This window comes from Amphiura filiformis, chromosome 9, assembly GCF_039555335.1.
Source record: "Amphiura filiformis chromosome 9, Afil_fr2py, whole genome shotgun sequence".
Classification (NCBI taxonomy): Eukaryota; Metazoa; Echinodermata; class Ophiuroidea; order Amphilepidida; family Amphiuridae; genus Amphiura; species Amphiura filiformis.
In genome coordinates, this window is record NC_092636.1 from 38,603,026 (window position 1) to 38,615,387 (window position 12,362).

Here is a 12,362-nt window from a genome sequence, read left to right on the forward strand (position 1 = left end):
TAGTGTCCAAACCTATCAGCTTAGCATCTTATCGCAGTATGCTATATCCTCATACATTATGAAAATAACAACAAGAGTAGATGATGACTTACTGCAATAACATGTCAAGTGATGAGAATATGTCATAATAATCTATTATGTAGTCAGATTGTCCCCATGACATACGTTTACATGATGTTACAAACGCCCACTTCTATACTGTTTCAAACACAACTTGACATTCTTCAAATCGCATACCTCTATATAGCAGCGCTCTCTTGCACACGCAATCGCACCCCTCACACACAACACACCCCCACACACCACCCACACACACCGGTAAGTGATAGCTATTGAGGAAGAGTACACCACCCCCACACACCGGTAAGTGATAGATATGTTAAGAAAGAGTGAATGGCATGGGAAACAAATGCTTTTGTACACTTTCCAGTATCAGCATCTCCATAGAGTACTACGAATTATAAACATCACCATACAAACGTACCCATCCACACCTCCAAACACACCACCCATACAAGCACCATCACACACCATCTCTAACCTCACACAAATACACCCCACCCACACATATCCCTTCTCATGACAAATATAGACTTGTTCCGAGCGCACTGCCTGGAGGAGATGGCCAATTCTTCAACAAAATATTCACGGCCATTTATCAACCAGACGAGCTTATCACTCCATATAATATTACTCTAGAAAGCACATCCCTACTTGTGCCACGCCATCATGTCAGAAAATTAAATAACGGAATATATAATATGATACTCCTTATTCACACAATATGTGATTTCAACAATTCCATTCGTCTGTACTCCTCTTGAAGTTATTCAATATACCAAATTTCTTCGCAGGCTGACACTCACACATCGCTCATGTATTCTCCACAATCATTTCTGTCATTGCAAATGACTACGAATGGCTGTCATGCTGTGACCATTCTTCGTCACGTAGATAATGACACGGATCCATATCATGTTCCATTACGATAACCACTGCCGCACAATGTTGCAAGCATAAAGCGGAATCTGTTCAGATCAGATAAGTATCGCGAAAATTGTCAAAAAATCTCTTTTACCTGTAATTCTACTGATGGGAGATTCGGGGAGTTTATATATACAGCGTATAGTATAGTTTAATACTGGGTTTATCTACTTTTAATCGTACAACTCACACAAGTTTGGAATATCTTTTGTATTAAAAAGCAATGTGACAATCAATATAAGAAAAGCTATCTATTATGATGAATCTGTTTGTGTATCGTTATAATTACTATCAGGACCACCATCCTTTTGAAACGAAGGTAACCATATCAGATAACAAACCCAATAGATAATGTTAAAAAGGAGAAACATTACAGGGAAGAAAACACGAGAAAATCTATCAATATTGTTCACGTCTTTAATATGAGGTGCCCTCAGCCGTATAATTCTCCGCCTTGGTATATATTCTCTTGAGCGTCCAGCACTAAACCAGGCCGGGTGACTATGGCGATACGTAAGGCTGCCTCTCCTTCGCACTTTAGTGGCAGATTTTCGGGTGACACGAGCCCGATCAAGTCCATTCAAATTGTCCATTGGAATACTTTCATTTGTCTCATGCTCTTCGTCCTCAAGCTGCGAAAGGCGCATAGCAACTTTTGGTTGTATTGAAGCTGCAAAAATGAAATAAAAACCCACAATTACGATTACCAATTTATGTTTAATACTTACATACCTTAGTCATAAACAGATAAAGTGTATTCTTATAAATTGTAATACTATATAATATTATAGTCATTCTGTTTTCAAGTCCGGATGCGGCTTAATGGCTTAAAACTATTTATGCATCAGGATTTAATATTTATAATGGCTATACAGTATCACATCTCATCCGGCCAAATGGGCTGGCGCTGAACTGTCCATCCGTGACACAGTTGGCACAGTGACAGCCTTCTCTTAACCGAGGAGGCGTCTTAGTCACTTGACAGGTTATGGCGTAGTCCCCCTCCTCGGTTGTGAGAAGGTTATCATGGTGCCAACCGTGTCACGGGTCAACAGTTCAGCGCCAACCAATTCGACCTGATGATGCACTCGAATGAGACGTGATACTGTAACCATCATTAAAGTAAGAAATCATTCTAGATAAACAGTTTAAAATATTTAACTTACTTTATATAGCTACCTGAATGATTCAGAATATTCACAAATATATATTGATAGAATAACGATGATTTGAATATTTTAAATACTGGTTTGATAAAATACATTCAAACCGATATAAAATTGTACTTGCTGATGTGTTTGCTTCTATTAAGTTTATTATGTGTTGTTGCAGTTGTTCGTTTTCGTTGTTGTTTCTGTTTAAAACTCTATTACTTCTGACTTTCCTTTGCCACTCAGGTGTGTATTTGATATGTTTATATTGCCATTTGTTGTTTTATTTTAAAGCAATATCGTAACATTTTCATAAAAGTAGATTAGTATTTTTCCCCGAAATGTTATTTTTTACTGTCAGATAAGAACCTCTTTAAATTTAAGTCGAACAAATGAGGTAAATAAAAAAAAATCGCTATTTAATTCCAGCGCCGACATCGACAATGCGTGTCACTCTGTTGGTCGTGATTGAGGTCGGTTGTCTTGATGTGTTATGAACAAAACGCATGCCATCTACGTACACTATAATACTCTGATCAGCTTGTGGGACTATTAATATCGTGAATTGATATAGAATAGCGTACAAACAGTTTGGCGAATCTCCTACGCGATCCGCGCTTTGCTTGACTGACGTTCGCTTTTGTGCAGTTATGCGTGTGATTTTTAATGACTCACGCAGTAGCAAAAACCGAAGAATTCCCGCCTATTACGAGCTAACCATTGTATAGTGATATACAATACGTACGCGTTCGACTAATATTTTGATTTAAAGAATAAGCAATGTGAATTATTGTTTTCACTATCCTCTATCATGATCGTGAGATATAATTATGATAAGCAGGTCTTATATTTTTAGATATAGTGGATGCTTGTGGCGCAGCTGGTATCCACTACGACAAAATTCTTTCATTTTGGAAAAAGTAACTTACAGCCATGAAAAAAACCTTATTCTGAAATGAAACTTATTTACCGTGTGCGTTGTTCGCATATTACGCTCTACAACACGCTACATGCGAGCGCCTCGACAAGCGTATTCTGTGACGACGCGGTCACTGATGTTTACCAAGTGATAGACAACATCCCGGGATCAATCAAATTCAGCGCTTACAAGCTAAAACACAGCCACTGATTTACGATGTATGAATAAAACGACGGGAAACATCATTTTATTATAAAGCTCCGATTTTGTCACAAATACAGCACCTAAAGCCCTGAGCTTTGCCGGTTTAAAGTACATTAAAATCGTGTAAAAATCAGAATTTTGAAAAACATTGAGGGCGTCCTCCTTAGCAAATGTTACAATATTGCTTTAAATAACCTTAAAACACAATTCTCGATATATACTCCTGATCAAAAAAAATCCCCTTCTTATAACAGAACAATTGTGCATATGACTACCCCTTAATTTAGTATTTTTACCTGTGATCTGAACACAAATTTTAGACGTACCTCAAATGTTTGGTTACAACTTTGACCTTCATCAGGCGACTGGTTTTCACTTATTTCCCTCTACAAGTTAATGAACAATATCAATGATATTAAGTGATTGTAAACCCACAAATCTTCATTTTTTGGTATAAGTTACAGAAAAATACATTGGAACAAAGTAGATATTTTTAGAATGGAGTAAGAATGATGATTTTTTTTGGTCTAGGAGTATATATTTAACAAAACTGTTATTGTCATATTAAACAACAATGTTTAATTAACATACAATAAAATGATTGTGACACATGGAACAATATCGATGTAATCACTTGTTTTATTTGAACATAATTCATAATGAATAAAAATATGCGGCGAGTCAAAAGTTAGTTGAATTGCGAACTCTGCAAGAGTTGCATATCACCGCTTAACCTAAACTGACGCATTTACTACTAATATTATTACTTTTACTTCATAGTATAATAACGCTATCGGATGTTGACATCCTGATCGTCGTTTGCGATCGCTCTTTATAACATATGAAATCAATTATCTATACCTAAATATGAAATTATGTGTGCTCAATTGCCCTTCATGGGCAGGGTGATTTTTATCTGGAGCAAACTGTAGCCCGTAGGAATTCTTTGTTTGAAAAAGAGATCATTGACCTAAATTTAGTTCAACAGCTGAAAGGATAACGGAGAACCCCTAGAAGGAACATAATATGTGATGTATTTATTGGGAGACAGGTATTATGAACAATATAATAGCTCAAAAAGTATTCTCGGAGAGTTGCGATCTGCGACCCCTGATGTAAATAAGACTTACTATGTTACACTTTATGATCGATAGTTCTTATGTGAAATGATTAATATTTCTTGATGTCTATAATGGGATGTCAATACATGGTTAACCCCATGAGAACTACCTTCCGATTGGCCAAAATGAATATTGTGTCCAATTTTGAACCAATCAAGGAGGCTTAGGAGGGCATTAAAAAAATCATCTGAAAATGCAAGTTTGACCATAAATGGTTTAAAGCCTAGTCATAATTGGCTATTGAAATGAGCATTTCAAGTTATCAACCAATCAGAGATGCTATTAGATGACTAGTAGTATGAGTGTCCAGTTTAAGTTTGAGTGTGAGTGAAATGGGTGTTGTGAGTGGGTGGTGTGTTTGGATTATAGAAAATTCAGTACGCGAGTGTGCGTCTCTGCGCATTTGAATCTGCACAGTCTTGGTTTGGTCAATTAAAAAATAAATTAAAAATTAAAAAAACATGGTTTTGCAATGCTATATAATACGTGTGCCGTAAATCTGCGAATAAAGTATCACCATAGCACGCATGAATGGAATGTCTGAGATTGATTTGCATGACGACTCGCAGCTTATTTATGACTAAAGTCCACGACCCTCCCTTAATAACATACACTAAGCTTTATTAGAATTATCCTATACTCCCCACTTGGAGCCTCTTGCCTGTTTGCCACCATTAAACTAATAACAATAACATCCATTAAATGGATGACCGCCCAAGGGAGCGATTTATTGTGACTTTAACCTATATTGCTGAAAAAGCGTTGCGGGCACAACCACTATCCCTTTCAACACCTATCTTTGATTTAACTTTAAAACAATGTCTAGCTGTATCAACAATGTAACGCAACTACTTTGTGTACTTAGACTAGGGGTTGAATATACTTTACTAATTTCACAGAGCGTTAATTATTGTGAAGGAAAACAATTATGAAATGCACAGACATAAAAGGCCCGAAGTAATACCATTATCAATGTGTTATATTGTGAAATATGTCTAGTTGATGCTTATATGCTGTAATAAAATTTACTCTTTTATAGTAGAATTTGGTTGCGAGCAAAAACTTAACTGCTTTTGCCATTTTTGTCTCTCTTATTCTCTCTCCTCCCTCTTTTTCTTTCTCTCGGTAATATGTCATGTATGTGTGTGTGTGTTCTTATGTGTAGAATAAACGTTTTTTTTTTGTTTACTCAGAATAAGATGGAATTCTTTATGCATGCAAAGGGTATCAAGAGCATAGCCACAAAATCATCTGTTGGTATTCAATATAAGTTTATTTAAACAGTAATCTACGATGTTGTTGTTTTTTAATCAAAACACTACAATACACTAAAAGCATCTTAATACCAATACTTGGCCTAGATTTGATCCGTAATTGAATCACTAATTGACTTTGCTTTGATTTAGTATGTAAATATGTTCAAAGTTAGTTTAAAAAATTTCTGAAATGTGGATTTTTTTATCAAATTTAAACCGAACTTTAACATGAGTTATGCCTGAGGGATAAGTTAAGAAAATTAGAACAATTGGCTCCGTCAAACAGCTTATTCAATAGAAAAACGGCGCTCTCATGCATTTCAAACATGTTCTCTGAGACAAATCTGTTTTGAGTTTATTTGTAAATTTGAATGAATGATTCATCATTCCAATTTCATTAAAGTGCGCTAATGGATGCTTAGAGCAAACGAAATCCCTTGAAATTTTTTAGAGTTTCCGCAAATTTACTTGTCGCTTATTGAGGAACTATTGGGGAAGAAATAGTAGCAGCGTCAGACATCATCTTCAGTAAATAAAGGAAAACTAATCACATGTTAAGAAAGCTGTAAAACATTTTTGCGCGGGTCGCCGGTACCGGGAAAGAGCACTATAATACCATATTTGAGGCTGCATACAGGTTTGAAAAAGTCAGCGTCATAAATGCCTTGAAGCATCGTGCATATATGTTTGTGCATACGGGGGAGGGTGGGGGTTGTATAGGGTGTACCGGGTAGGTGGTGGGCGTCTGTCTGTAGTAAGTATGTAGGCTGGTAGGGGTGAGTATGAAAGGTGTGTGAGCGGGTTCATCCAACAAGTAGATCATTTCTTGATTTAATTTTATTCCGAGGAAATGAACAGTTTTACAAGAAATATCAGAAATTGGCGATTCCGGTGCTTTAATTTCTCAGACAACAAGCAGCAGACCTGCGTCATTGCTTTAACTATATACTAGCAACGAGTTGCCACACGAGCAACTATACGAGTACTTTGACATAACCATTCTGACTAATATTCGCAATGCATTTATTGGCCAACCATTATTTACATTAATTTTCAGTATTGTGAGGAGTGTTGTCTGAAAAATCAAATCAACGACTCTGAGAGCTCTCGACATGTAAAAGTTTCTGGCATTGTGCGCCTTCATAATGATCATTCTAGACTCACCTTCTCATATGTATTATCTCGATATTTCCTAGCAGGCCCTGTGGCGTTGTGTATGGCTGCGGCGGCATTTTGATGGGCAGCATTGGCGTCTGTTTGTATTTTGGCCTCTTTTGCTTTCCTCTTTTGACCAGACCAGAAAATAAAATTAGCTATGGCATATTCTATCAAGGCAGCAAAAACAAACCCAAAACAGGTTATGACGTAGATGTCGATAGCTTTAATGTAGGAGATACGTGGAAGATCAGCTCTTAAACTTGTGCTTATCGTTGTCATAGTAAGAACAGTTGTAATACCTACGGGAAAAACATAAAATAACAACCATCAATAAAGTCGAAGTAAAACGTTTATTGGACAAGTGGCAAAAGTTACAAATTGTATGTTTCAAAAGAAAGTTCTTACAGAAAGGGTTTAAGCTAGTACTCTTTGAGATTGAAATTAATGAACAAAATATAAATGAAAATAATGAAGATTTTATGTTATTAGTATATACTATAATTGCAAGACCCTAAAACTATCTTAAAATTATAATTAATACCATTGTAACAATGTTAAGGGTATGATATACCTTGTAGATGTGTCCGTCAGCTGTTCACGAAGATAAACCAATTGAAATTGCTTCTTGCTTATACATATATAAATTATATTATATTATTAAACCTACTTCATCACATGATGCCCTGGCACAATCTTGTATTTGGGGTTCATGCAGCAGGCATTATTCTCATATACATGATCTACAACATACTACATCCGTTCAACATGCACTGCTCAGCAAAGTTGTTCGTACTAGGTCCTGGCAATAATTCCTGGCCCATGTATGCTTCGTATCGAGGGGGTACTCCTACATTTGAACTCAAAGAGTGCATTAATGTCAAAGGTCAAATTACTTACAATTGGACAACATTGGTTATATACAGAATGACCACAATCACAGTTTCTTGCAGGATACAGATAATCTGGGACATATTGGGGTGAAAGGTCATATAAGGCCATTGAAAGGTATCATTTGTCAAGATTATTGTTCAGGACCTTAATTCGTCCATTTCCAAAGAAGAATATATTAACGTTTTGAATGTTCACATAGTTATTTTAATCCTGAAAGCTTAACATCTGGAGCAACTTATGTAACATTTTAATAGTTAAAAGGTACTCAAGTAAAGGAAGCGTAATACATTTAGTCCAAAAGCAGTGATACCTTTGATAGTTCAAACGACGGAAATGAACAGGGGTTTAAAAGCAGTGCGCGGCAATTTGTATTTCAGTCGTCAGTACTAGCGATTGTTATTTATCCAATATAGGAGACCGCATTTTTACTCAACAAAGGAACGATAAAATGCATTGGACATGTTTCAATAAATATCGCTATCGCTCATTGCTAACTAAGCAAGTATGAAATAAGCCTTAGTACCAAACGATACAACATAAGTAAAAAGCGCAAAGTGCATCGCTCAACAGTTGTCCTAAAGCATACCTACAACCTTAAAAAAAATAATGGCTGAAGTACCGTAATTAAAGTCGAATAATACGTTCAGTTTGTTTATATTACTGGATAGAAGGTACACTGCTTATAGGCAATTTACGATTTTGTTCTGTCTAAGTTTATCAGAACGTATTTAAATTATTTCTGTAAGTCAAAGAAAGTGTTTATAGTGCCTAATGATTTGTTGCCTTTATTGATTACATTTTGTAAGGTGCTGTTCGTAAGAAAATAGTAACGACTGCAGCACTTCCGACTTCACTATTTATTGTCAATAGCTTCAATTGCTAATTTGCTGGCTTCGGAACTATTTAAACAAGCATATACAGCTGCCATTGCTCCTCGTCCTTTAATCGAATGAATACATGTATAAAGCCTGTCACCTCATGCCTTACAAACTTGAGCTGCAGTATTTTTATGAAAGAAATATCTCTGGGGTATTTAATACACTTGCAACTTAAATATTATAAACTTTTCAATCAAATATATTTAATACATCCTATTCAAATCTTGGTTTATATCATTTTTTTATTACCAACCTATGACTGTATTCACGAACGGATAACTCTCTATATGGCATGATTGACCTACTTGGGATATGGGATGAAAAGTGTGGTTTTGATACATTTAGCATTCATTGCTTAAATGAAAAAATGAATTTGTATTACGCAATGGATACGTTCTGATTAAAATGTGTTGTAAACAACTGATTTACGTTCATGAAATTGAAACATTTTATGGTATTTTGGCGGATATTTAAATATGTGTATATCACCAAAAACGTCCAAGCGATCTTCAGTGTAATTCCGTAAAATCCAATAATAGTTACAACATGACAGTTAAATACCAAAATACTTCCCCCATATTAGGTATCATACAATGTGAAAGCTCTGCAACAATGTATCCTTCTTGACCTTGTCAGTGGTAAGTCAACTAGTTCGCGTTATTTCGCTATATTTGATCAACGGTGCTCGAGTACTTTACGACTGCAGAGCTTTCTTCTGTTAAAGTATCCAGCAGACAATACGTACTGACATTCTAAAGTGGAACATTCTAACAAATGCCAATCACGACGCAACTTGTGATATATCTCGATTTTGTAGTGAGGGAGAAATGCCAAGAAATTAATGCTACAAATTACGGATTTCTATTGAAATAAATCTTCCTTTTGTGAAGTAGCACAACGGAGTCTAACAAGGCGAACATCACGAATGAATGTGGTACTGACAGAACTAATGTTAGCCCTCTAGCGAGTGCGAAACTTTCTTTACTATATGATCGCTACCGTGGCTATACTTTGGATTATTACGAAGCACGTTATGTATGTTGGTATGTTACGTTACCGAGCAAAATTGTTCTTCATTATAAAGCCGTATGTATTTAATAATATATCGCATTGTATTTTTACTTTATTTAACCTTTTGTTTTTTTACTAAAACAACCAACATTCTAGAATATTTAAAGCATGCATTGAAATAAATTATTATTCTCTCCGTTTCTCTGTTCAATACTCATCACACTAATCCCAAATAGACAATAAACAATAATAACAGGCAAGGAAATGCCACCACGTCACAATATTATTGTAATGATCTCTGCACAAAATACCTAATAGGCGATGATGAATTATCCTTGACATCTAAAACCAATATAAAATCAGAACATCAGAATCTCTCCTCTATTACGAATTTGATTGTGAACAAACGAAATGCATCTTTCCCTTGACAATGTATGGCCCCTCAATGACATAAACTTCCATTAACGCATTCCTGTATCTTCTCAGTACTAAACTAATTAACGGCAATACATTAGACAGTGTAAATTTACAAATATTCATGAAATGGGGGCCCGGATGAGAACACAAAATGATGCTAATACATACCAAGTATCCAATAAAATTGATAAGATATTAAATGTGAGACTCTGCATAGAAATACTTATGCTGCTTATGAGTGCAAGTTATGGAAAAAGTGCGTGAGTAACATAGTAGTTGAGACATTACATTTTTACCACAATAAATGTTTCAAAATGCTCTTAGTAAGACATCATAATGTAATTTGATAAATTCGATAGAGGAAGAGTGCCAAGTTTAGTACCGCTTTTCCCAATGAGGTAAGTTTAATAGAACAAGCACTTCTTAAGCTTTGTAATTTCATCTCACTTCCGGACCCCATCATTGTTTTTGTACTGTTTTTATAGCTGCGTGATACAGTATGTACAGGAATCGTGTTAAAACTTTAATCTCCAGAAAAGCAAATCCTTGGCACACTGTAAGTATTCACACCAATTAGTTTGACGTATACCATGCAGCAACTCTGTCAGCCTTAAAAGATCGTGACAATGCGTTTACCAATCTAGTGCAAGTTTCATGAACAAACAAGCTTCTATGAGGAGAAACGTTATATACTTTTCTTGTGTTATTGATGCACCACATCTTTGCTGCTCGGAGGTAGTTAAATTATTATGAATTTTTCTAAAAAGCGGAAACTACAGTTGATTGATTTTCTTCTATTCTAAGATAAACCACCTCTTAATTGGCTAACAGGAGGGTTTCCATTTTACTAAGTGTGTCGTTAATTGGATAAAAACCTTACTAAGCAGTTGAAGAAAATGAAATATGAACATGCAATTAGGCTAGATCAGTATGCGACTGCCATTCTACATTAGGGGTTCATCATGCTCAGGATAAGGGAAACATACTAAGAAGGCGAAGCAAATTGTTTATATCATATACCATTTATCCCGCATGTTAGATGAAAAACAGTCAAGAACAGTCAGAATATATTCTACAATAAGCTTTTTGAATCTTATAGAGCATGCCAAGATTGGTTAGTTCCTATTATTCTCATCCGTGCACCCTAAAAAAGTCCATTACTGCGTTCAAAGCAATAGCAAGTCTTTTTTAAAGTATATATTACTCAAAAACTTGATACATTTCACTCCGTATGTGTCATTCTTTTTTTTTTTTTTTGTTTCATGAAGGTTTTGAACGCAGTATTGCAAATTAATCACTGTCTAAAGCTTACCGAGATACACTCTCCCTGACGGGTCATCGGACCAAAGGAAGAAAGAGACCCATGATAAACACACCAATAGGATGCAAGGGACGTAAGTTTGAAGTATAAAGAACTCTAGCCGTCTTCTTAGAACCAGTGCCAACGTTAACGTTTGAGTTTTCCGCCCTGTAGAAAACGTAAATCATATAAAATTTGTGGAATATGTACGTAATCTCTTACCCAATGCAACTCGTGCTGATGTTGCTTCGTGATTGATGTAAAATGAGACCCACGACAAGACCACTATAAGAATGGAGGGAGTGAATGTCTGCAGCAAAAAGAAGCCTATATTTCTCTTCAGGACAAACACAAATTGCAGGCGTGGGTAATCACCTGTCGCGGAAACAAAGAAAAAAGAAAAATGATAAGGAAATGCATACATTTGGTCAAAAGAGGAATAAGTTGATTTTGTTGTATTGTTTTTAACACAGATCAAGAAGACAGTGCAACACATTCACTTCATAATCATGCCCATACCAGATGTAACTAATTCCAGTACAGATTTCATTTTGACTATTGCAATAATATAGGCTTTTACAGTAGACATTTAAAAATGAAATATATAATTGGATTATATTGATAATTAAGATATTAAAACGAGCTGTTGCAAACTACTGATCACAAACCGCCGATCTTAGCGAATTCTGTTTTCTATTTCTTAAAATATATTCCTCTTTCGTTACCAAATGCATGTTGGGTTCAATTGAAACGGGGGAGGAATTGGATAGAAGGTGGTACTTTTGTCCATTTTAGATATTCAAATCCAACGATGCAAATAAAAATATTTTGGTTATAGGTACTTACCCATGTGTATCATGCGCTTGGGATTATAGGAATGTGAATCATGCATGATTATAATAAACAAAATAATAATGACCTTGAAATTGTCTTAAAGCAAGGAATGGGTTGAAAATAAAGCATATAAAATGAAACTAAAAACGGTTTTTGGTTAGTATGACATTTAATAAAATGTAAAGAATATCACGCATTTGGTAACGACGAAGTCAATCTAAATATAAATAATATATGA

General features: G+C 35.4%; 1 protein-coding gene across 3 annotated transcripts in view; it reads right to left on the reverse strand.

Annotated features, from left to right (window-relative positions):
* Window positions 1–1,437: 1,437 nt before the first annotated feature.
* LOC140160967 (gamma-aminobutyric acid receptor subunit beta-2-like) overlaps window positions 1,438–12,362 on the reverse strand; it is a 77,878-nt gene continuing 66,953 nt past the window's right edge. Inside the window, exons 7-10 of one of the 3 annotated variants that reach the window (XM_072184320.1) lie at window positions 11,303–11,458; window positions 6,800–7,092; window positions 3,585–3,644; window positions 1,438–1,654 (exon numbers count right to left, since the gene is read on the reverse strand). In XM_072184320.1, the coding sequence (XP_072040421.1) occupies window positions 1,565–1,654; window positions 3,585–3,644; window positions 6,800–7,092; window positions 11,303–11,458 (599 nt within the window). In that variant the 3' untranslated portion in view covers window positions 1,438–1,564. Of the gene's footprint in view, window positions 1,655–3,584; window positions 3,645–6,799; window positions 7,093–11,302; window positions 11,459–11,512; window positions 11,666–12,362 lie in introns of all 3 variants that reach the window. The other 2 variants (XM_072184321.1, XM_072184322.1) reach the window with 2 other exon arrangements.